Here is a 24,051-nt window from a genome sequence, read left to right as displayed (position 1 = left end):
TTCAGATATTCTAGATTTATTTTAATTTTAGAGTATGCATCCTATATTAAAAATTGTTTTGAATCATATTTTTTTGTGCTATTTAAGCTAATCTGATTAAAAAATAGCATGATATGGTTTACATATTTATAATTATTCCACAATTTTATATCAGTTTATCTTTTTCAATTTATCAGATAAATTTTTTAAGTGGAATTTGTTATGAAATCATAATTCCTTTATTTTTTCCATTAAAATATTGTTTTATTGGATTATCTGGAATCATTTTCATCCAGAAAAGAAAAATATCTTAGATCAGCTCTATCTTTGAAAACTAGTCCTAAAATGTTTGAAAAGTTTAAGATGTTTTATGTATAAACATGAAGAATTCCACTATAAACATGTATTGTGTAAAAATATGAATATTGTTTCAATATTCTGAACAACTAAACAGAATTTTTACATTTCACAAAAAACTTTTGTTTGATAAAAAAATTATAATCAGTTTCAAGATTTAGTTGTTACATTTATATAAACATAATAATCTTTGAATTGTATTGTGAATTAAACAGGAAATTATGTTTTATCTCAACAAATATAACTGTTGTTAGGATATCAGATATATCATTATCTATTTATTGAGTAAAATTCATGAAATACATTTTGTGAAAAATTTAGATAATCTAAATAAATTTTATCTCATGAAATAATTCTTTTTATTAAATTTAATTTTAGACTTTAAGATGTTTTATGTATAAAAACATGTTTACTCTGAGATTTTGTTTATTTTTCATTTAGTTCATTTAAGACAATTTAATTAAGTACAGTAGTTATGCATTTTGCTAAAAAATATCACCTGTGTAGTTCATTCAGTACACAATTCTATATGTTTGATGGGCAGATTCAGATTCAACTATCCACTCCAGCAACTGAGCAATTCAGCCCTTAACAAATCTAAATAAACAAATGTAGATTATTTACATTAGTCATCTTACTCATATTTAAAAACATATAATTTTATTAATTTAAATACATATACATTTTTAAATACCATTTAATAACAAAATATTTACTTTATTCATATTTTATTTCTGTTATTATTTATTTCCCTAGATTTAACCACTAGTGGCAAAGTCATCAGAGTAGTAACTGGATTAGCAAAAGTTGTTGCTCTCCTCACTCTGCTTTACTTCTTCATTTGCTCGTTAGACTTTTTAAGCTCAGCATTCCGTCTCCTGGGTGGAAAGAAAGCAGGACAAGCATTTCAAGACAATAAATTACTCCAGAATCCAATTGTTGGTCTGATGATAGGTGTTCTGGCCACAGTTCTTGTTCAAAGTTCCTCCACATCAACCTCTATTGTTGTCACCATGGTTGGAAGCAAACGTAAGTTATAATATTTTCAAGTTTTTAGTTAGACACATTTAAGTTTTTTAAACATTATTTTAGATATTGAATTTACACCAAAAGTTTCTGTGAAATTATAACAAAAATATAATATATTGTAATTATGCTAGTTTGATAAATTATTTATGCATTACATCATAATGAATTTTTATGAATTACATCAAACAATATGTGGATGAAATTATATTTACCATAATATGCAACATTTTATGTTGCATATTATGGTAAATATAATTTCATCCACATATTGTTCAAATATTTTCCATCAAATAAATTTTAATATAAGAGAGAGAAAAAAAATGAAATTTGTGCATTATGATATTCGGGCATCTTAATTGTTAAAAGTAAAGAAATCTTGAATAGTTTTTAACATGTATTTAAAGAAATTGTATAGAGTATTCATTAAAGGGTTAAACGAATTCCATTATAGATATAAAATTTAAGTACATGAAAATTTAATGTACTAATAAACATATATTTCTTCTTTAAATCTATAAACTGAAAGCTATGAAAATAAATTTTAAGCATGAACATTCATTACTATGGTTTTAATTGGATTTTCTCATATTTTATTTCAGTTTTGGCATTCATGTAAATTTAAAAAGAATGATCAGTTAATGCTCTTTTTCTCTAGAAAACAGATCAAATTATTGTCAAGAATCTTATCTTGAATTCAAAAGCTTTCAACTATTTATTTAGTCATCTAACACAAAACAATAATGGAATGTAATGTTGAAAAATTACAGTTTAAAATTTATATTTTTAATTAAATAATCAAAAATTAAATTATAGATTTTAAATATTGATCAATACAACACTCAAAGTAAAATTCCTCTATTTTATGATTTACTGTTTATTGAATTATTTATGTATCCAGACTAGAGTAGTCATGGATAATTTATTTAAGGTATCAATTTCTTTTAAACTGTATGAAGTTTGAAGAATAAAACCATCAAATTCATTATTACTGAATTATTACTTTGAAAATCCTTGAAATTTTTTTTTTATTTTGCATTTTTTTAATCTTATATATATACTGAGTGGCCAATTTATTATGACCATGTACTCAGTACATTGTTGAGCCACCTTTCACTCACAATACTGCTGCAATTCTATTTGGCATGGATTATATGAGATGTCGTTAAGTGGCTGGAAGAATCTGATACCATATTCAATAAAATGCATTTTCCATCCATCTATCAGGCAGATGGATCCATTCTTACTGAATGGATGGTTCTGAATCCTAAGAATGAATGGTTCTGGATCCAGTTGCCTGATACTATCCCTTTTGACCTCATCCCATAAATGCTTAATTGGATTGAGATCTGGTGATTGTGGAGGCCAACTAAGCAATATGAAGTCTCCATCATGCTCTTTAAGCCATCTTTTGACAATTTGAGTTTTATGGCATGGAACATTGTCCTACCAGAAGTATCCATCTCCAGTGGGGTGGGCTATTAACATAACTGGGCATACTTGGTCAGCAACAATATTTAAATACCTTTGGGCATTCAGACATTGTTCCACATGAAGCAAAGGGCTTAAACAATGCCAGGAAAACATCTTCCAAATTATAACATTGCCTTCATAAGATTGAAGTGATATGGAAATGCATATAGGGACCATGCTTTCATGCTGTTTTCTCCACATTTGTGCTCTGCCATCTGCACAGTGCAATTAAAAACATGGTTCATCAGACCACATTAAACTTTTCCAGAATTTTACTGCCCAATCTTTGTGATCATGTGCAAATTGGAATTGTTTGATCTTGTTAGCTGCAGACAACAAAGGCTTTTTAACAGGCTGTTGGCTTCCAAACTCAAGACAATGTAATGCATGGCAAACAGTTTGTTCAGAGGCCATCAGAGATGTTCTCTGACTAAGATCAGCTGTAATCTGACATACTGTTGCTCTTTTGTTGAACTGGACAAGTCTGGCAATTCGTTTTTCAGCTAAAGCATCTAGCAACCAAGGATGACCACATGCCTTATGTTGAGACCTGCTTTTTTGTTTGATAGTCCACTCTTTGTACTGTACAGTACATATGTACAAAGCTGTTCTTGAACACTTCACAAACAAAGCAGTTTTGCTGATACTCGCTCCACTGCTTCTGGCATCTACAATCATTCCAAGTTCAAAGTTTGTTAAATAACGTCTTTTACCCATACCTTCACATGCAATACTCTTCAACTGTCTGTACGATCATTCAGCAATTTCTCTTTATAACAATCTTGTCCTACAGTGGCATCAGTGTGACATCTTAGCTGATTTGTGTAAACTTTGTAGGGGGTCATAATAAATTGGCCACTCAGTATATATATATAAGATAAAAGAAATGCAAAAAAAATCTTATATATATAATAGACTATATTCAAATTATCTTTATTGTAAGATATTTATCTAATCTTTATTTACTATTAATTTTCTCATTGTTTAACTGTTTATTCTGGAGTTTTAATTTTATACAAAGACAACCTATATATATCTACAGGACAATAACCTTTAATAATCTTTCCAGATTTTTATATATGGCTTTCAGAAGTCAGTTATAGCTTTCATCAATGTTGTTCCATCTAAAAGTCAAAGTTTAAAAAATTTCCTATATTGAGTTGACAAAAGATAAAAATAAAAACAGGACATTACACTATCTATATTGATAAAATTCAAAATTTTTGTAACTAAATATTGATAAGATAGAAAGCCTTCCAGTTGTGAGATATAAAGTTAGAATGTGATTTGATTATGATATAAATAAAATAAATCTTTCATTTAAATTTGTTAACAAAATCAACTTTGTGCATATAAATTTGTATAATTTTGAAAAAAAAAAAAAAAAAGTATATTTTACTATTAAGAGATAATTTCTCAAATAATTATCATAACTTACAACTATTTTAATTTAATATAATTAATAATCAAAATTAATATTATAATTATAATATAAATTATTGTAATATAGCAAACAGTAAAAGATATAATACTTTACTTTCAAATAATAAATATTTAACATATATATTATTATTTATATAAAAATAGATTACATAGAAATAGAACAATATTTCAAGTAATGATATTTACACATTTAAATTTTTAAAAAAGTAGACTAAAATAAAATAATCCAAACCTAAATCATGGATAAATGAAAGGTTATGAAATTGGTTAAAAAAAAAATACAGAAATTTTGAAACAGATGCTCAAAAATTGCTCTCCAAGTTAAATATAAATTCCAAAAATTTTGGAAATTCAAGCATTAACTTATCAGTCATAAACAGAACAATTTTATTACTATATCACATTAGATTAAATTATAGTGTTATCAGAATACTAATTTTCAATCATTACTCTCATTTTAATCAGTTTTTGTTTCTTCATTGAAGAAAATGAATTGTGATATAGTTTAATATGTTATTTATTCAGAAAATCAGTAATAAATACAATTACTTTATTGGAACAAACTACTTACTGTTTTATTTTATTTTATTTTTTTAAGAAAGTTGTTTTTTATTTAATAACGTTTTGTTTATTTGTTATGATATTCTTCTAGTTTAATATTTGCTATTATTTAACTTATGTCATATTCCTTTGATTATAAAATTCATATTGATTGCTATAAAAAATTAATTTTAATTTGCTGACAATTTCCTTATCTTGATTTTATGATATACAGTAAGTCAGTTCACAGAACTCCTTCAAAAACATCAAATAAAAACATGATACTATATCTTTAACAATTAAACTGATGATTTCAATATTGATGCTAATTTATATTCATTACTCTTTTAGTAATTTTCTATAAACTCCTGCAATCTTGAAAGCAATCTCTACAATACGATTTATGAATGTGAATGGACAATGTATGAATATTAACAAGCAATTATTTATTGTGACATCGTCATAATGCTGGGCTGCAATTTTTAATTGTATTTTTAATGTATTTAACTTAAAATATATACTCTTACCTCAAATTAGTAGTGGCTTGACCCTGTACATCATACTTTCCTTTAACAACAGAGTCATGCCAGTCACCTCTCTAACATTTTTTAGGGGAAATTTTTGAATTGAAATAACATTGACTTCTGGTTTGCACCAGAAGTTCTTATATAGTTAATTGGGGCCTCCTGCCCCTATGCTTTCCATATCTGGTCTTATCTTTCACTTATCTAACTCCATTCTTGAGATTAAGGAAAGACAGATGGATAACTGTGGGAATTTATAGGTCTACAAATTTTTCAAATTGCAGTCCAATGAGATAAAAATAACAAGCAACACCACTTACTAAAAATAAATGAAAATATAAAAACTGTCTGTTGGCATTACTGTAAAACTATTCTAAAATTTCAATTAAAGACTGCATTTGAAACTAGTTTTCTTTATCAATCATTAAGGATGTAAGATCTTGTATATGCTTAACATTTAAAAAAACTGTTTAATTCTAAACTGGTTATTACATTGAAGTGAAAAAAAAACATGTACATTTGTTAATATGTATCTATTATTTATTGGTAATTAAAGTGCTAATTTAATGTAATGTCGTAATTTTTAAATACTTGTTTTTATCTTTTTATTGTTCTTTTACTTTAAAATACCTACATGTTATATCAGTTAAAGACAATATTTCTCTTTCCATACATAACTATATTTTGTGTCAATGCACTCATAATATGAAGTAGGGGAAAAAAAATTTCATAATGTTATCAGTAAAATATATCAAATTTTATATTTACTAAGGAATCAGTATTCTGATTAAAAAATCAAATATTTCAAGAGATTGAAAATGTTTTCTAAAGCTTTATAAGAAGTTGAATGACCAGTTTGATTTGTAGTTAGACTTTTTGTACAATGTAAAATAATTTAGTGACTGTTATCAGTATTGTATTTAAGAGAAGTTACTGAATGATGACATTACTTTTTTGTTAGTTTAAGTAACTTATTCCACTTCCCATTGAGCTCAAACTGCTTCATTCATTAATGCCATTGCCACTTGAGATCAAGCTGTTTATTATATAGTTTTTATTTGCCTTAACAGAAACAATTTTTTAGAATATTTAGTACTAATTCAGTTTTTTGTTCATCAGTTTGGAGAGAGTTTGGAGATGTGACTATATTGCTATTTTTTTGGATTTACAATAGTTTAAATCAGTTTAAATGGAAAGTTGTTCATTGTTTATCAAATATAATTTTAAAAAATATAGAAACAATATTCCATACTTCTCTGTTAAAAAATTTACTGATGGTTTTATATGAAAATTTTGACCTAAGAGACCCTATTGGTCCCAAATGATCTATTGGGTCTAAACTTTCTCATAAAATCAGTGTGGTGTATCTATTGAGTCTGAGTTACAATCCAGAATTATCCATCTACAGTAATTTATTATTATTTTTGATAATGAATACTTGATTGAAATAACAGATTGTTTTTTTTTTTTTAAGTTATTTTTAACATGTAATGTATGAAGTGAAATTGTAGATTGAAATTGTTAGAAACAATACACGTCATCCTATATATATATTTATTTGTAGCTCTTTCTGACTTTTTCTTTTTTACATATAAATTAATTCCACCAATCTGAACAATAACATACAATAATTTGTTAGATTAGCAAGATCACTATAATTGGATATTTAAAAGTTTAAAGGTATTTTTCCCAAAACATAAAATATACACGTGTTTTGTCATGTAGAAAATTAATAGCACCCAGTTGTGATAGCACATACAAGTGGCAATGTAAAAACTTTTCATTTCATAATTTCTTATATCTTAATTAAAATTATGACTGAGCAATATTAATTTCTTGATTTTGGGAATTTTATTGGTATCTACTGGTTTAAATGATTTAGTTCCCCTAAAATAACAATAGAAAATTCTATTGGTTTCTATTGTTTTTTTAAGAAGGACTGCAATCATAGTAATTAATTACCTGTTAACTATATTATATATTTGCTATAAAACAAATAATTTGAGAATATAAACTGTAAACCAAAAATCATAGATAGGCACTGTAATTTGTTAATGTAATATGTAAACAATATTTATAACATAAATTTACATTATAAAATTTACATGAAATAACTCATTCAAAACATTATTTTTTTAATAGAATTTTTTCAACATTTAAAACAAAAATTGTTAAAAATTTGAATATAATATAATAAAAAAACAGGATTTATTTTAAATAGACTTTATTAATATTAATTATATTTATAAATAAAAGTTTTATTTAATAGTTATATCCGTCAGTAATGCTATTCCCATTATAATGGGTGCCAACATTGGAACGTCCGTAACAAACACAATTGTTTCTCTAAGTCAAGTGAGTGATCGCAATGAATTTCGAAGAGCTTTTGCAGCTGCAACAGTCCACGATATGTTTAACTGGTTGACTGTTATAGTATTATTGCCAATTGAAATTATAACAGGTACATAATTTTTATTCAAAGTATTGAATTTAATATTGATTTAACTTTCAAAAAATTAATTTCAATGCATTACATAAATTAGAATTAAATTTTATTAATTTTAGAATAGTATTTTTCATAACCTAAGAATATGTTAAGTTTGTTATTCTAATTTATTTATTTTTATTATATATTTTTCCACTCATAACAATCTAAATGTATGAAGCTAGATAGCATGGCTTCTAGATCAGATTCCTAACAACTCTGTTTACAAGCAATCTTGTAAATTCTTAAAAATATCTTTCAGCAAGTCATAAAAATTACAAGGAAATATTAAATATCTTTTAAATAAAATGAACATTTAACTTAATTTTTAAAATTATTTTTAAATATCTAAATCTTATCAGAATTTTAAACACTGACTGAAAAAAAGAATGAATGTTTGTTTATTATATTTAAAATCTCTAATTAAATAAATTATTTTTCAAGGTTTTATAAAATATTGTTATATATGATTGACTTTAAATATAAAAATGTGTTCATTCATATTTAAAGTTTAGTAACATTTTATACATGTTAAATGTTAGAGCTGCCTTAAAATGTCTTGATAAGCATAAACAAATACTGGTTTATTGACAAAGAAGCAAGACTATAACACTTATTCTATTTTAATATTATTTTTTTAATCAAACAAATAATATTTTAAATGTCATTGATAATATTATCAATTTGAAAAATATAATAATGCAACTGCTGGGAGAAAGATTCAAATTTACATCTTTTAGAAATTTAATTCAAAACTTTGTAAATAAAATAATTAGTTATCAGGTTCACTTAAAATGTTGGGTACTCAATGTGTTTTTGAATTTTTCTAGTTTTGTATAAATTCTTTATTCAAAATTATCAAAGATATGCTATTTCCTCATAATCTTTAAAAACTTTGTTAAAAATCTTTAAAAATATTTTAGTCACAGCTAGTCTGCTTCTTCCTTACTTAAATCAACTTCTATGTCATTTTAACTACTTGACAATAATTAACATAACTGAATGTTGTGATATCTGAAGATGAAGCAGTGTAAAGCTTCAAAATATTAATGCAAAATTAATAATTATTTATTACAATGATGTTATTTTTTGTTATTTAATCAATTATATTGCATATTGATACATAACAAAAACTTCTGATAATTTTTTTATTAATGATTTTAAATACATTTTAGTTTTTACTTCAGCATATAGTCTTAATTATTAATCCCAATTGCTCTAGAATAGTGGTTCTTAATTGATGTGTCAAGACACACTAGTGTACCGTGAAAATGTAGGAATGACACAAAGTTTAAAAAAATAATAATAATTGAAAAATGATAGTTTCTCAGCTTTTTAATATTATTTCTATATTTTTATATATACTTTTGTCCAAAGTTAATGCAAATAAACATGAAATATATGTAAAGTCAACAACATGAGATGTAAGTAGCTGAAAGTTATGTCTTATGTAAATCAGCAAAGTGTCATCCTATCATATAAATGAGGCACAATAGTAGTATACCCATGTAACAAAAGTAATGCATTATACATACAGAGAAATTGTTTTTGACAGAGTCATTTGGTAAGATTAGTAATGGTGAGGAAGTGTTCCTGATACATCAGTAGTTAATCAGGCATGTATCAGAGAAGTTATTTGGATGATTCATTGTAGTTTAGAATCATTAATTTCTGTTTTTACCATATACATTTGTGCATGTTACTTTAATTTTGGACATGAGTGTATATAAAAAAATTTAGATCTTTAACATCATTTTTTTTGTTATATATACAAAAGCATCTTTGATGTGACACTGATTCATTGGTATGCTACTGAGAATTGTGAATATGCCACTAGTTCAAAAAGATTGAGTACCACTGCTCTGGAGTACCTCACTTGATATAAAATAATAAACAAGTTGTATAATTATTTACAAAATTATTCAAAAATATAGTTTGTTTATTTATTTTAAACCTATTACTAGGTATTTTATATCTATTTTATGATTTTAACAATAATTCCCAGCAAATAAATTTAAGATTGGTTTTCAAATTAAACAGGTTATCTGAAAAAATTGACACAAGAAATAATAGATTCTACAGAATGGTCACAAAGCAAAGAAGGTGTTAAAATTGAATTTTTAAATAAATTGACTAAACCATTTACAAACTTGATTATACAGGTTAGAAGATTTTTGAATTACAAATTTACATTCAATCAAAACAATTAAAATATGTAAGAAAATATATAAAATATAAATTTTCAGATTGATAAAAAAGTAGTAGAAAATTGTTTCTCTAAGTCAAGTGAGTGATCGCAATGAATTTCGAAGAGCTTTTGCAGCTGCAACAGTCCACGATATGTTTAACTGGTTGACTGTTATAGTATTATTGCCAATTGAAATTATAACAGGTACATAATTTTTATTCAAAGTATTGAATTTAATATTGATTTAACTTTCAAAAAATTAATTTCAATGCATTACATAAATTAGAATTAAATTTTATTAATTTTAGAATAGTATTTTTCATAACCTAAGAATATGTTAAGTTTGTTATTCTAATTTATTTATTTTTATTATATATTTTTCCACTCATAACAATCTAAATGTATGAAGCTAGATAGCANTAATAATAATTATTATATCATATTATTATATGATACCATAGTTTTTGGTAATTATTAGAGAAATTTTAAAGAAATCATAATTTTAATACTGAAAATTAATTTCTCTGTGTGCATTTCAATTTTAAAATTATGAGGATAGTTTAAATTTGTCTTTTAATGTAATCTCTTAAAATACTTATTTAATTAACAATACTTGTAAATTTTATTTAACTTTTTAATACACATTTAAGTTACTACATTTCTGTATTCAGTAATGAAATCAAAAACTATCTGATTCCCTTTTCTTATTGGTTTCTTTTTATATATTTTACATGTGAATTTTGAAGCAGCTAGATTGTATCTTTCAAAAAAAAAAAAAAAAAAAATCCATTTAGCCCCTGGATTAACTGTGTGTGAGTTATACACTAATTTTAAATTGAAATTATAAATTTTCACTATGAAACAACCATTGCTCCAAAGGGAAGGGATATATGGTGATGGGTTATGTGAAGGTTTTATTTTCATTCTAGCAATTTCTGCAGGATATGTGCCATAATTTATGGGGTATGTGCATGAAAATAAAGTAAGTAAAATGAAAAAACAGATATGAGTAAACATTAAAAATATTCTTACTAATTATTTTTGTCATGCCAAAAATGAAATTTATTTAATATCTAATAAACTATGGATGTTTGCATTTAATACAGTCTTTTACAGATTTCTGTATTTAATGAGTATCGAAGGTATTAATTAACTTATATGAGAAAATTATATTTGAAATTTGGACTCTTAATTCTTTCTATATCAGAGTAACAACCAGATACTAAATTTATATAGCTCAGAATTTATGTGGAAGATAAAATGATTTATACAAAAACATCACAGAATATCACATAAATTTATACTTATACTTTATGCGATAGTTATCATGTTGTTTATTGTAAAGTATTTTATTTTCTGTGTATAAATTTAACCTATGAACTTGACATTTAGTACTAGCATCAATGTGGAGTATAGATCAATACTTCTTACATAGATTAATAATCTTCAATAGTCTTTAAATAGAAATATTTTTTTGTAAAATATAATGGTTAATAATGACACATTTTTATTTGTATTCATTTTTAAATCTCTCAAAATTTTTTAAAAACAATATTAGTAACATAGACATTCAGACAACAAATAGCCTGATTGCTTACTTACATCCTTACTTCAAAATTTAGGAATGCATGTTTTCCAGATTGATAATGGTATTCTAAAAAACTGAAATGTTTAATCTTAAAAATATTTGTTTTTGATTTATTCTGTGATTTCTGCGAGTTATATAAAGGCACACAATACAGATTAGATAACATACAACACAATTATTTATTAACTCGCTAGTTCAAATACAGGATTTCATAGATACCAACAATTCTAGTTGTCCCTTTTTCAGAACCGAACATCCGATTAACAAAAATTATCTTACTTAATACTAGGTTCTTATTTCTACTCAAACTAATTAACTATAGCCGGCTTATTCGAAGATTTAGAAGGGGAAAGAAAAGAATAAGGAAAGAGGGTACCCAAAACTTGATGATGCAGGTTGAATTGTATGGGCTCGTGGATGAAGCTTCTCGTCGGTCTGGTGGGGCTGATTCACTCAATTCTTGTTTCACGCTGAGATATCAATCCAAAAGGGGTGATCCGTCTGGTTCCTCTCATTTAAGTTCCTTTTTCTTCCTCTTGTTCTAAAGTTCTCTACTTCTCATCTCACCATACAATGTCCAACTTACAGGGGAGGCTTTCCTTACGACCTCCCCTATCCACTTCCTTCCTCTCCGTCTCCCGTCCTTTCCCTTCTCCCCTCACTTCCAATCTGCCCTCGTTTTTCCTCTCCACTCACTCCCTTCGTTCTCCCCCTTCTTAACTCCCCCTCCTTCCTCCTCTCTCCTCAGTCCACTCATATCCCCTCTCAAAAGCTTTCCATTCATTCCTTTTCTCTCAGTCCACCCACACACTAAAGTCAATGGGAAGACGATAAGATTATAGAAGAGTAAACAAATAGGACAGATGAAGGTGAAGTGAAGATATATAGATATAGTTTAAAATATGGCGTGTAGCCACAATTCTATTAAAAGAACAAAATTTTATATAAAATACTGAAAAACTTTTGATGCTTAATTTTATTCTATCCTCAGAAACAATACATATTTTATAAATTATAATTGCTTAGGATTCAAATAAACTATAAATTTTTAGTTGAATTCTACAGAAATTTTATTGATTAAAGCATATATTGTATTTAAAACATTCTTTATCATACCAAAAATTATGGTAAAATGAAAACTGTTTCTGAATCATGATAACTATATCATATATTATTTTCAGGTAAATTTCTTTTGAGAGGATTGGATTGGGATGATTCCATTATTGGAGCAGTAATGTTAATAATTTCTCTTGTTATGTTATGCTCATGTCTTGTGTTGATGGTAAAACTACTCCATTCCATGCTGCGTGGACAAATTTCTGTTATCATCAAAAAAGTTATAAATTCTGAACCACGATTTCCATTTTCCATCCTCGTTGGTTACTTGGCCATATTAGTAGGATGTGGAATGACAATTTTAGTTCAAAGTAGTTCAATCTTTACCTCTGCTCTAACACCTTTGGCAGGTGTTGGTATCATATCTTTGGAAAGAATATATCCACTGACATTAGGTTCTAATGTTGGAACAACCACTACAAGTTTATTAGCAGCTTTGACAGCTGGGAAAAAAGAAACACTACAAATTGCCTTCTGTCATTTGTTTTTCAATCTCAGTGGCATTTTATTGTTTTATCCAATTCCCTACATGAGAGTACCAATCCCTTTGGCTAAGTTATTGGGAAATATTACTGCAAAATATCGATGGTTTTCAGTTTTTTACCTTATTATGATGTTCTTTGTTTTGCCAGCATCTATATTTGCTTTAAGCTTAGCAGGCACTACAATCTTCATGATAATTATTGGCATAGTTTTAGTATTGCTCACTATCATCATCATTATCAACGTATTGCAATGTAAAAAGCCTAGTCTATTGCCCGAATTTTTAAAAGACTGGAATTGGCTACCAGAATTCATGCACTCTCTGGATCCTCTAGACAGGCTGATCATTCGGATATTTGGGGTCTGTAAATGCTGTCAATGTTGCCTACAACCTCAAAATGCTCATGATGGAGCAGCTTTGGGTATAACAACCCATCAATCAGCAGTAAACATTTTAGAATCTGCTTCTCAATCAAGCGAATGCCATGCACTAAATGGATTTGAAAATTCTGCATTTGTTTGGTCAGGAAAGCCAAGTTCAGAAAGCACAATGCTGTGATATGACAAATTTTAAATATAATTAAAGAAGGGCAGGATATCATGAACAGAAATTTGAATTTATTTTAATTGTGTAAAAATAATACTGTTTTTACTTTTTATTGAACATTTACAAATTATGGTAAATATGGGTTAAATGTTTAAAGACAATTGTTTTGAAAGATTTATTATTCAGAATATGAATAACTTGTGAAACAACGACATATTTATTTCCTAGAGATCTTATGCACAAGCTACAGATGCAAAATTCTGGTAATTTAATACTGTAAAATAACACATATACCCCAGATATGTATGTAATATAATAATGGATTACAAGGGAATTTTAAAAATCACATCAGAATCTTGTACAGTTATTTTGCAATATACCAAAAATATAATATTAATCCAATCATGAGACCATGGTACCATGATTGGATAGTACAATATTATTTACTTATACTGTCATAGCATTCTATCACAAATAATTCTTTGTAATAAAAACTGTTATTGTTTTTTATTCAATTATTTTGAAAATTCAGTATCTTTGTCTCTAAAATCATTATTTTTTTTCATACATATAACTTATATGTAATGTTGATGCAAATGCCAAAGATTTCTTATAAAAGTGTAGTAGATAATATTTTTGGAGGTAACAGTAATTTTCAATAATTTTTCTGTATTGTATGCATACAAATTTTTTATTTTATTTTCTTTGGAATTAAATAAACTACATAAAATAGTTAAAAACTCAAATAAAAAAAAAAAACAGTTTAATGAATAATAAAAGTCTATTCCTTGATATTTGAGAAATCTGTGCAATATCCTATTAACTTATCCCAACATCTGAGTTAATGATCAATATCAAATCAGGAAATTTCATATTGCCAAATGAGTGAAAATAAAATAACAATGTAAAACTTCATCATTTTTGAAGCTAAGAAATTATATATTATAAAAGCTATAGATTATATTATCTAAGATTTTTAAAAAATAAACTTCTCAAGTTACATTTTAATCAAAGTTGACAGCATTACTAAACAAAATTAAAATTCTTCTTCAATATGTTCAAATTAAGATGATTATAGAAGCATTCTTATGAAAATTTTTAGCTTTACAGTATATATATTTGAATAAAATATTGCAATATAGCATAAAATTATAAATATATTCACACAAAGAAAAGATATTTATTTGCATTAAGTAAATTTTATAACAAATATTAAATTTAATAAGAAAAAAAATGGTATTTACTTAATTAAATATATTTTCAGTTTATATGTTATTTATTATTAGGAAATTTTAGTTTTAAAAAATTGTTTTTCTTAGAATCAGTTTTCAATGAAAAGTGTTCTCTGAGTTATTCCCTATTCTCAATGTTAATTGAAAATTAAGCATGAAGAACAGTCATTTGAATTTAATACAATTCCAGAATGTTGTGACATTTGAAGATTTAGCATACTCTCTAAAATTTTAGTAATATTTAGAAAAATAAATCTTATTCGTAAATTTACCATATATATCACAGATTATACTGATTTTCTGTAATATTTTCAATAATTTGTAGGTAATAGTTTAAAATTGAGTGAGTCCTGATTATAAAGAGCCAATCATAAATTATCATTTGCAAGGAGAATAAAAAGCAAAGCACATCACAAAGGATTTTTGAATCAAAATTCATATCAGATCATCATAATAGAAAATTTTATATCCTAATGGTTTAATAAGATAAAAATATTTACTGTTGAGTTGCCTAAACTAAAAAGTATATGAAACTAACTTTAAATATGCTCTATAACTGTGACAATTTCTGATGTGAATTGGGTATAGAAAAAATTCTTGGTACTTATGACTGTATATTTTTGGGAATTTTGTTAATGCATTTTAGATACCAAAACACTCATTAAAAAAAACTGTTGAGATACATTGTAAAAAAATGTCAGATCATCAATGAACCTGTTACTGTGATGTATCCATCCAAGATTGTACAGATATTGTGAAAAGTAACTTTTTATCAACAGTTCTGAATAATAGATAGTGGAGAAAATAGACTAATTATTGTATAATGCAGGTTTTAAATTTTTTTAGCAAAATGAAATCATATGTGATGATGATAACCCTGTGTTTTGCAGCATTTTTCATTAAGTATCTAATTATTTGCTATATTCAGAAATAATTACAATACAGTTTGTGATAAAATTTTGGTACATTTTATTTGCCATATAATGTACATAATGGTAAAATTGGTGCTTATTTTTTGTGCCAGCATAAAATAACATAATGATACTTGGTGCTGTTACATTATACAGAGTGCTCACAAAAAAATTGCATTTATAGAGATGTTTATTATTATTATTTTTTTCATTAGTATAAATGCTGCCCTGTAAAATATTATTTTTATTTATTTTTTGATAATTTAAGGATGAACATTCCAAATAAATTATTTATATAATTAATATGCTATTACTAAGCAAATGTTTGCATTTTGTATGTATTATATCCTAATAACTACAGCTAGAGCTACATTTTAAATAGTCTGTCTGTTTTTTTTTATTTTTAACAAAATTTAAAATTTATAAATTCTTTTGATAGAAAGCAGCTAGACTATTGATAATGTAATCTATATGGTTATTGGGATGCAATATGAAAGAACAAAATAGAACATATGCTTAGTATTGCCAAATAACATTGACAAATTTATTTTTTTTAAGTTGCACTTTATTAATTTATAACAAGCAAAAGTATTTTTTTTTAATATTTGAATAGGATATGCTAGCCATTTTTACATGAATTACTTAATAAACTTTTAATTAAGTTTTCTAAATTAAATCGCAACAGTACTTGAGATCATTGCTTCAATTTTTCTCTCATTTGTTTCGAATAAAACGAAGAAATGCTTGAATTATATTGAAATTTCTTGCAGAGAATTAACTCGANTTAATATTTAAATATCTCACAAACAAGTAAGATATATATATTTTTAGTATACGTATAATATACTGGGTTTCTGCAAAGCACTACTTATTTTTTATCAAAAGCAAAACAACAGTTTTATCCTTTGTTATTTAGGTTGTGATATTTTTATAATTGAAATAATATTTGTGTGATAAGAACGTAAAAATTTACAGTTAAATGTTATAATATTGAATTGTTCAATAATTAAGTATTATAATTGTAAGAATTTTTATTATTTAGGATTTTCTTCAGTAAATGTAATTATATAATGTACTATTTTGTCAAATCCTCAAAATAAATATAAATTAGTTCTGCAATATAGATTGGCTTGAAATATTAGTGAAATTGTCAGTTAAAATATGTATGACAAAAAATGTGAATTTGCAGCACTTCAATATATGTCATTATTTTCTATTTTCATTTCAAAAAAATTTGCACAATTTTATTTGTTACAATTAGAAATGTCTATTGATATTTAAGTTATTAACATATTGTATATATAAACAAGAAATCTAACTTTTTGCAAATAGATGCCAACAGATTAAAACTAATAATGTTTTTAAAAACTCAGGTTGAATGAAAGTGTGTATTATTTTCCTCCGAAATTTTTGTTACACAATTTGTAATGTACATAATGCCTATATTTGTGTAAAGAAAATGGGGAAGGGGAAAAACAGCTGAACCAGTCACGAGTGCCTAAGCTATCAAATCAAGATTAATCCTATTTAATTACTATTTGGACAATCATAGTAATTCAAGCCAGCAGTGGATACAGGTTGTGATGAGAAAATTATTTGCCATTTATTGTGGAAGAATTAAGAGAAGTTGAAACAGAAACTTATAAATTGTTTCCCATTTCCAATTTGTTAATTATTTAATCAAAATATGAAATTATTTTGATTAAATAACAGAAAATTTTGTATTTATATACAATACTTTTGCGAAGGTAAATCTGTGAGAGGACAGTAATAAATTTGCTGTTTTGTTCACATTGGAAACATTTTCTATCTTTTGTTTTGATTCCAACTTTGGATCCATATCAAAGACTATGAAATGATCAACTAGTATGGTCCTATAATATACATATAACTTTTGATTTAATAGACAGTATCTCAACTAGTGATTAGTCATTAAATAGCAATAGTTATATGTTAATTTATCAGACTTCAATCATATTTTCTGGTCTTCCATGTAAAATCTTATATAGTTATAAACTTGACAAACTGTTCTCTTTCACATAAGTAGTCAGAATATAAATAAATATTCATTACAGTTATCATAGTTTTGTGTTCACATATGAAATATCACTGTATCAAGCTAATATATAATTTGTATAATAATATATGTGGCCAAAATATGTATTTATAAGACAGGTTCTAATAAAATTGTAAAAAATGGATAATTTAAAAACTAACTAATATAACTATTCTGAAGTTTAAGAAACTAAATCCAGTAAATTTTTAAATTTTAATATATTTTATAAAAATAGTTTGGTTTAACATTGTTGGCACTCATCTTTAAATGCTATATTTAGGATGGCATTTCAAAGATGGTAAGTGTTAGAAAAACACTTTTTGCATATATAATTAATATATTATTTAATAATTCTAAAATATATCTTTTTATGATAATCATTTTATAACATAATAAGCAACAACAAACTTATTAGGAATCATTATATAATTAAAATATTTTCAGATCATAAATTTAAGTTTCAGAAGTTTCTATAATAGATAGCTATTGTAATTTAATTAGAAGATTCTGAAAATAGAACTTTAATTCTTAATCGAGGCCATAGAAAGAAGGATAAAAGTGATTTTACCATAGCCAGACTGGTTAGTCCTGTTCTTAAGACCTAGTTAATGATTGTTGTTTGTTATTTTGTTATAAAAAGTTTCTTATGTAAAATAAACATAGTATATAGAAAGATTTTAAAATATTTTAAATTGTTTTGCAATACACACACACACACACACAGAGATTTGCTATTGGTTATAATGGTTAACTAAAGAGAAATATTTTTTCTTCTAAATGGTTTTGAATCATTTAGAAGAAAAATTTGTTTGCCAAATTTGTTTATGGATCAAATTAAAGTTTCAAAAGCTGCACAATAAAAAAGAAGCAAAAATAATGTATACAGTTATTTATTATTAATATGAAACAAAGATATTTTACACATGTTAATATCTCTATGTTATGAAAAGAGCTATGCTTTTTCTGTTCTTATGCTTGCCTTAGATACCAAAATTATTTGGAACAGTCTTGCTGATCACTTGTCTCAAATGTAATGATCAGCAGGACTGTTCCAAATAATTTTGGCATATAAGGCAACCCTAAGAAGAGTACCAATATATTTATATTTCTATAAACATTTTGACTTTTTAGTATCCTTTCCTTTCCAATTTGGTAACTGAGGCAGTTGCCTCTCCAACTCGCCTAGTGGCATGGCCCTGATGATCAGTATTAGACAATAAATTAGTATTAAACTCTGACAAGACAGAAAAGTGTCTTGATGGTCTCGTGATTCACAAGCCACTCTTTGAATAATCTTTTTGCTGTCATTCACAGTTAAATTTATTAAATTGATATTATTATTTGATGAATGTATGCATTATTTAATTAATACATATTATATATAATAATAATGTTACTCCAAAAATTATTTTTATTGGAGCCTGTCTTATTGTTACTTGTAAACTAATTTCTTTTGATCTAAATTTACGATCACTGAATATCAGTTATAAAAAGTGAGTTTTGAACTGAATGTATAGATTTGTTAATAAGAACTGTTGAAGCTGTTGTGCTTTTAAATGTTAATAAAGTATGATAAAAAATTTTGTCAAAGACGTTTTTCAGTTATTTGTTAACATTTTTGACACACAAGTTACAGTACTGGAATTAATATATTTTTAAGGTAACCCACACAGATCTATTTTTTGCAACATGTGTAATCAAATGTCTCTTAATTAACATTGCTTCTGGATGGATAGAGTTTGATGCAATGTTAATTAAATGATCTCAAAACTACCACACAAGTTATAATTGGATTTCTGGATTAACATCAGAAATCATGTTTATTAAGTAAATAATTAATTTTGATGATTAGATAAAATTTGAGATTTTATATAACTAAAAATAAATAAATCTACAAATTGGATAATTTGTAGATTTATTTATTTTTAATTTAAACATTAAAAGAAAAATTATTTGTAATTGTAAATGTACACAATGTCATTTTCAAGTTTATTAGAAGAATGATACAAAAGAAAATGTTAATTTTTAAATAAAGCTCCATATAATGTAATTAATTTACATATTTATTTGTGTTTATTTACTATATTTTAAAGATACAGTACGACCTATATTGTAAGTAAGCAATATAACTGCCTCTTACGTCAGGTGAACGGCCTTTTTTAAATGGTGAGCCAAATAAAATTTCGAAAGATACAGTAAAAAGTAAACTTTTAGCAAAGATACAAGTAAGCAGAGCCTTAGCAATGAATTTCACAATGGGGCAAGTGCCAAGAGTGCGTGGCTTAATTAAGGAGGCTCACAAACATTTATGCGTCGTGGGCTAAAAAAAACTAATGCATTGCCAAGGGCGCAAAAACATTGCAAATAGGAGAAAACTTTTCAGTTTTCCACAACTTATAGGATTATTAAACTAGTTACGGCAATTTTCCCATATAGGCCAGTGTTATTTGTTATAATACTAGGTAGCCCGACTTGTTCAATTAATATTAACTCGCTTAATATTAAAATTTAGAAAAAAAATTAAAAGTAGGCAAATTTATAAAACAAAAATTAATGAAATTACTAAAAATATAAAATAAATTTAAATTTGATTATCTTTTGTGCAAAAAAACACTAAAAATAATTTCTGTAGTTATGTCGCAAAAGAAAAAAAGGTTGCAATTAATTTAAAAAAAATTAAGTTTTCAAAAAATGCAGGCAAAATTAAATAAATAAATAATTATAAAAACTTAATCTAAATTAATATTAAATAAATTATGCCAAAAAAAGTATTGAAACTAAAAATAATAAAATAAATAAAACTCTGGCCTTTACATGGAAACTGAAACCAAAATTAAAAATGAAATCAAAACTAAAATCAAATTAATTGAAAATTAAGACTTTTTTTAAAAATCATTTAAATGTTGTTTTGAAATTTTCAAATTGTAAATCAAATTAACTTTTAAATTTATGTTATTTGTGTGTGACGATGACTGAACATTTTGCTTTTAATATATATACAGATAAATATTAAAAATAATATACAGATTTAGTTTTTATAATCAAATTCAAAAATGAAACTTAAAGAATAGTTGCTACAGGAGCAAACGAATAGCCGTCTCTTCAACTCCAAGTCTGAGTCAAAAGTAGTCTTTTTGTGTCTCCTCTCCCTATGCAAAGACCTTTCGTCCCCTTTTTAATTAACCCTTTCCATGAATTCATGCCGAGTCCACAGAGGAAGTTAAAGGGTGGTCCTTTTGAGGAACGAATTGTAGGCCCATGGTGTGACTTACACCCAGCTTCTTTGTAAAGCATGGATGAGCAACATTTTTCTATGTAAGGGCCACATTTAAAAGTTTTAAATTGACACAAGAGAAAAAAGAAAAATTATGCAGGTAAATCACAATTATTTATTCATCTAAAAATATGATTTTTAATTTACATAAGTATACTTAATATAACTTTAGTCAGATTATGTAGATGCCATATATCCGAAATTAGTATTGATGTGAGTGTGTTGGCTGATTTCTTGTCTTACTTTTTACTAAATTTTTACTAAGTTGTAGAAAATAACAATAGAACTTTTGCTGCGCACTTTTTTATGTTGGAAAATTGATATATTTATTAATATTTTGTGCGACGTGGGCCGCACAAAATATTACGGGACATTCCAATTTTCAACACTGACTAAGCATTGATCTCAACTCTCAATGTTCGTTAATTTAAGTTAATAACTAATTCCTGTCTTAAACCATCTGACTCCGATTCTAACTACTCAGACCACAGAAATTATTAGGTTTCAAACGGGGTTAACAAATCATGCCCGTCAACAGAATGTACACTAAAAAGAAATTTTTCGAAAATTCTCCCCCCCACGGGGGAAGTGTTATAAATTTATAATAGATACATTTTGAGTCACAACAACGCGTAGCGGGGTCTGCTAGTATTGTATAATTTTATTCTGAATTTTATGGTATTTGTGAGGAGGAATTTTATAACTAGGCGACATTTATAATAGACTTCTGCAAATCCTTAACTTTTAAGCATAATTTCGGCAATCATACTAACTAGTGTCTGACTGTATACACGGTATATAGAAATCAGAGTCGCCGATACTCTGGAGTTGATTTTTCCGCTCCCCCAAACGCTTAAAGTAATTCTAAATATCTCCTCCAAATAACAATTAGGAAAATCACTTTCTTAGGTAGCGTGCAAAATTTCAGATTTTTAAATAAAATCTTTAAATAAAGAAGTTGTCCAAATATAATCAATTAAAAAGTGCGAAAATCCTCCAAAAAAAACTGTATTTTTTCTTCTTTTACTTTTTCTTATTGTTTATTCGGCACTACAGAATCTTCTAGAGCACGAGTCACCAAACTACGGCCCGCAGACCAGGTCAGTTCTTTCGGACCGCCGCCGAACTGTACCACAAATTAGCTAAAATATAATTATTTATATGGAAATATCATAGATTATAAATGAAATTACTACGTAGAAAAAATTAAAATAAGTGTANTTTAAGCATAATTTCGGCAATCATACTAACTAGTGTCTGACTGTATACACGGTATATAGAAATCAGAGTCGCCGATACTCTGGAGTTGATTTTTCCGCTCCCCCAAACGCTTAAAGTAATTCTAAATATCTCCTCCAAATAACAATTAGGAAAATCACTTTCTTAGGTAGCGTGCAAAATTTCAGATTTTTAAATAAAATCTTTAAATAAAGAAGTTGTCTAAATATAATCAATTAAAAAGTGCGAAAATCCTCCAAAAAAAACTGTATTTTTTCTTCTTTTACTTTTTCTTATTGTTTATTCGGCACTACAGAATCTTCTAGAGCACGAGTCACCAAACTACGGCCCGCAGACCAGGTCAGTTCTTTCGGCCCGCCGCCGCACTGTACCACAAATTAGCTAAAATATAATTATTTATATGGAAATATCATAGATTATAAATGAAATTACTAGGTAGAAAAAATTAAAATAAGTGTAAATAAAAATGCCAAAATTGGTCCAATCTCAATTCTTCATTTGACAGTAATATAATTTTTAGGAAAATCACTGATCTCTTTGGATATAAGAAAACATTTTGTGTAAGTACCTGCAATGAAGTTTCTAAGAAAAGCGATTACGAGTTTGCTGCAGTGATTGTGTTTATGTATTGGTAAATACATATATTGGTTTTCTTTATTTTTTGTGTTCTCAGTACACTATATTGAACAAAATGGTTATGCAGTCCGCTGTAAAATAAGATTGGTGACACCTGTTCTAGAAGATAAACAGGTCTAAAAAACTCAAATTATAGACTCAAGTCTCTCTGGTTATCAGTGATAAAAATTATTTCGAAATACTTCTGTCGGGTATACTTAGTCTGTNAGATACATTTTGAGTCACAACAACGCGTAGCGGGGTCTGCTAGTATTGTATAATTTTATTCTGAATTTTATGGTATTTGTGAGGAGGAATTTTATAACTAGGCGACATTTATAATAGACTTCTGCAAATCCTTAACTTTTAAGCATAATTTCGGCAATCATACTAACTAGTGTCTGACTGTATACACGGTATATAGAAATCAGAGTCGCCGATACTCTGGAGTTGATTTTTCCGCTCCCCCAAACGCTTAAAGTAATTCTAAATATCTCCTCCAAATAACAATTAGGAAAATCACTTTCTTAGGTAGCGTGCAAAATTTCAGATTTTTAAATAAAATCTTTAAATAAAGAAGTTGTCTAAATATAATCAATTAAAAAGTGCGAAAATCCTCCAAAAAAAACTGTATTTTTTCTTCTTTTACTTTTTCTTATTGTTTATTCGGCACTACAGAATCTTCTAGAGCACGAGTCACCAAACTACGGCCCGCAGACCAGGTCAGTTCTTTCGGCCCGCCGCCGCACTGTACCACAAATTAGCTAAAATATAATTATTTATATGGAAATATCATAGTTTATAAATGAAATTACTACGTAGAAAAAATTAAAATAAGTGTAAATAAAAATGCCAAAATTGGTCCAATCTCAATTCTGCATTTGACAGAAATATAATTTTTAGGAAAATCACTGATCGCTTTGGATATAAGGAGAAACTTTTTGTGTAAGTACTGTACCTACAATGAAGTTTCTA

The 24,051-nt window shown here is 26.4% G+C and overlaps 1 protein-coding gene across 1 annotated transcript; it reads left to right on the top strand.

The window, feature by feature from the left end:
* The first annotated feature begins 1,066 nt into the window (after positions 1-1,066).
* LOC111623753 (sodium-dependent phosphate transport protein 2B-like) lies at positions 1,067-14,609 on the top strand. Its single transcript, XM_023366450.1, has 5 exons — positions 1,067-1,365; positions 7,612-7,803; positions 9,868-9,989; positions 10,074-10,113; positions 12,764-14,609. Exons 1-5 carry the CDS (start codon positions 1,284-1,286, stop codon positions 13,759-13,761), a joined length of 1,434 nt encoding a protein of 477 aa, XP_023222218.1. The 5' UTR covers positions 1,067-1,283; the 3' UTR covers positions 13,762-14,609.
* Positions 14,610-24,051: the final 9,442 nt, after the last annotated feature.

Source organism: Centruroides sculpturatus, unplaced genomic scaffold (assembly GCF_000671375.1).
Source record: "Centruroides sculpturatus isolate CEXI.00-Female unplaced genomic scaffold, Cexi_2.0 scaffold372, whole genome shotgun sequence".
Lineage (NCBI taxonomy): Eukaryota > Metazoa > Arthropoda > Arachnida > Scorpiones > Buthidae > Centruroides > Centruroides sculpturatus.
This window is presented reverse-complemented; position numbering and strand designations above follow the sequence as displayed.

What these genes read in the sequence shown, in the direction of transcription:
- LOC111623753 (XM_023366450.1), top strand. Translation starts at nt 1,284, where the DNA reads ATGATAGGTGTTCTGGCCACAGTTCTTGTTCAAAGTTCCTCCACATCA. An exon ending in GCCAATTGAAATTATAACAG is followed by an intron (nt 7,804 to 9,867) that starts GTACATAATTTT and finishes CAAATTAAACAG; the next exon opens with GTTATCTGAAAAAATTGACA. An exon ending in TTACAAACTTGATTATACAG is followed by an intron (nt 9,990 to 10,073) that starts GTTAGAAGATTT and finishes ATAAATTTTCAG; the next exon opens with ATTGATAAAAAAGTAGTAGA.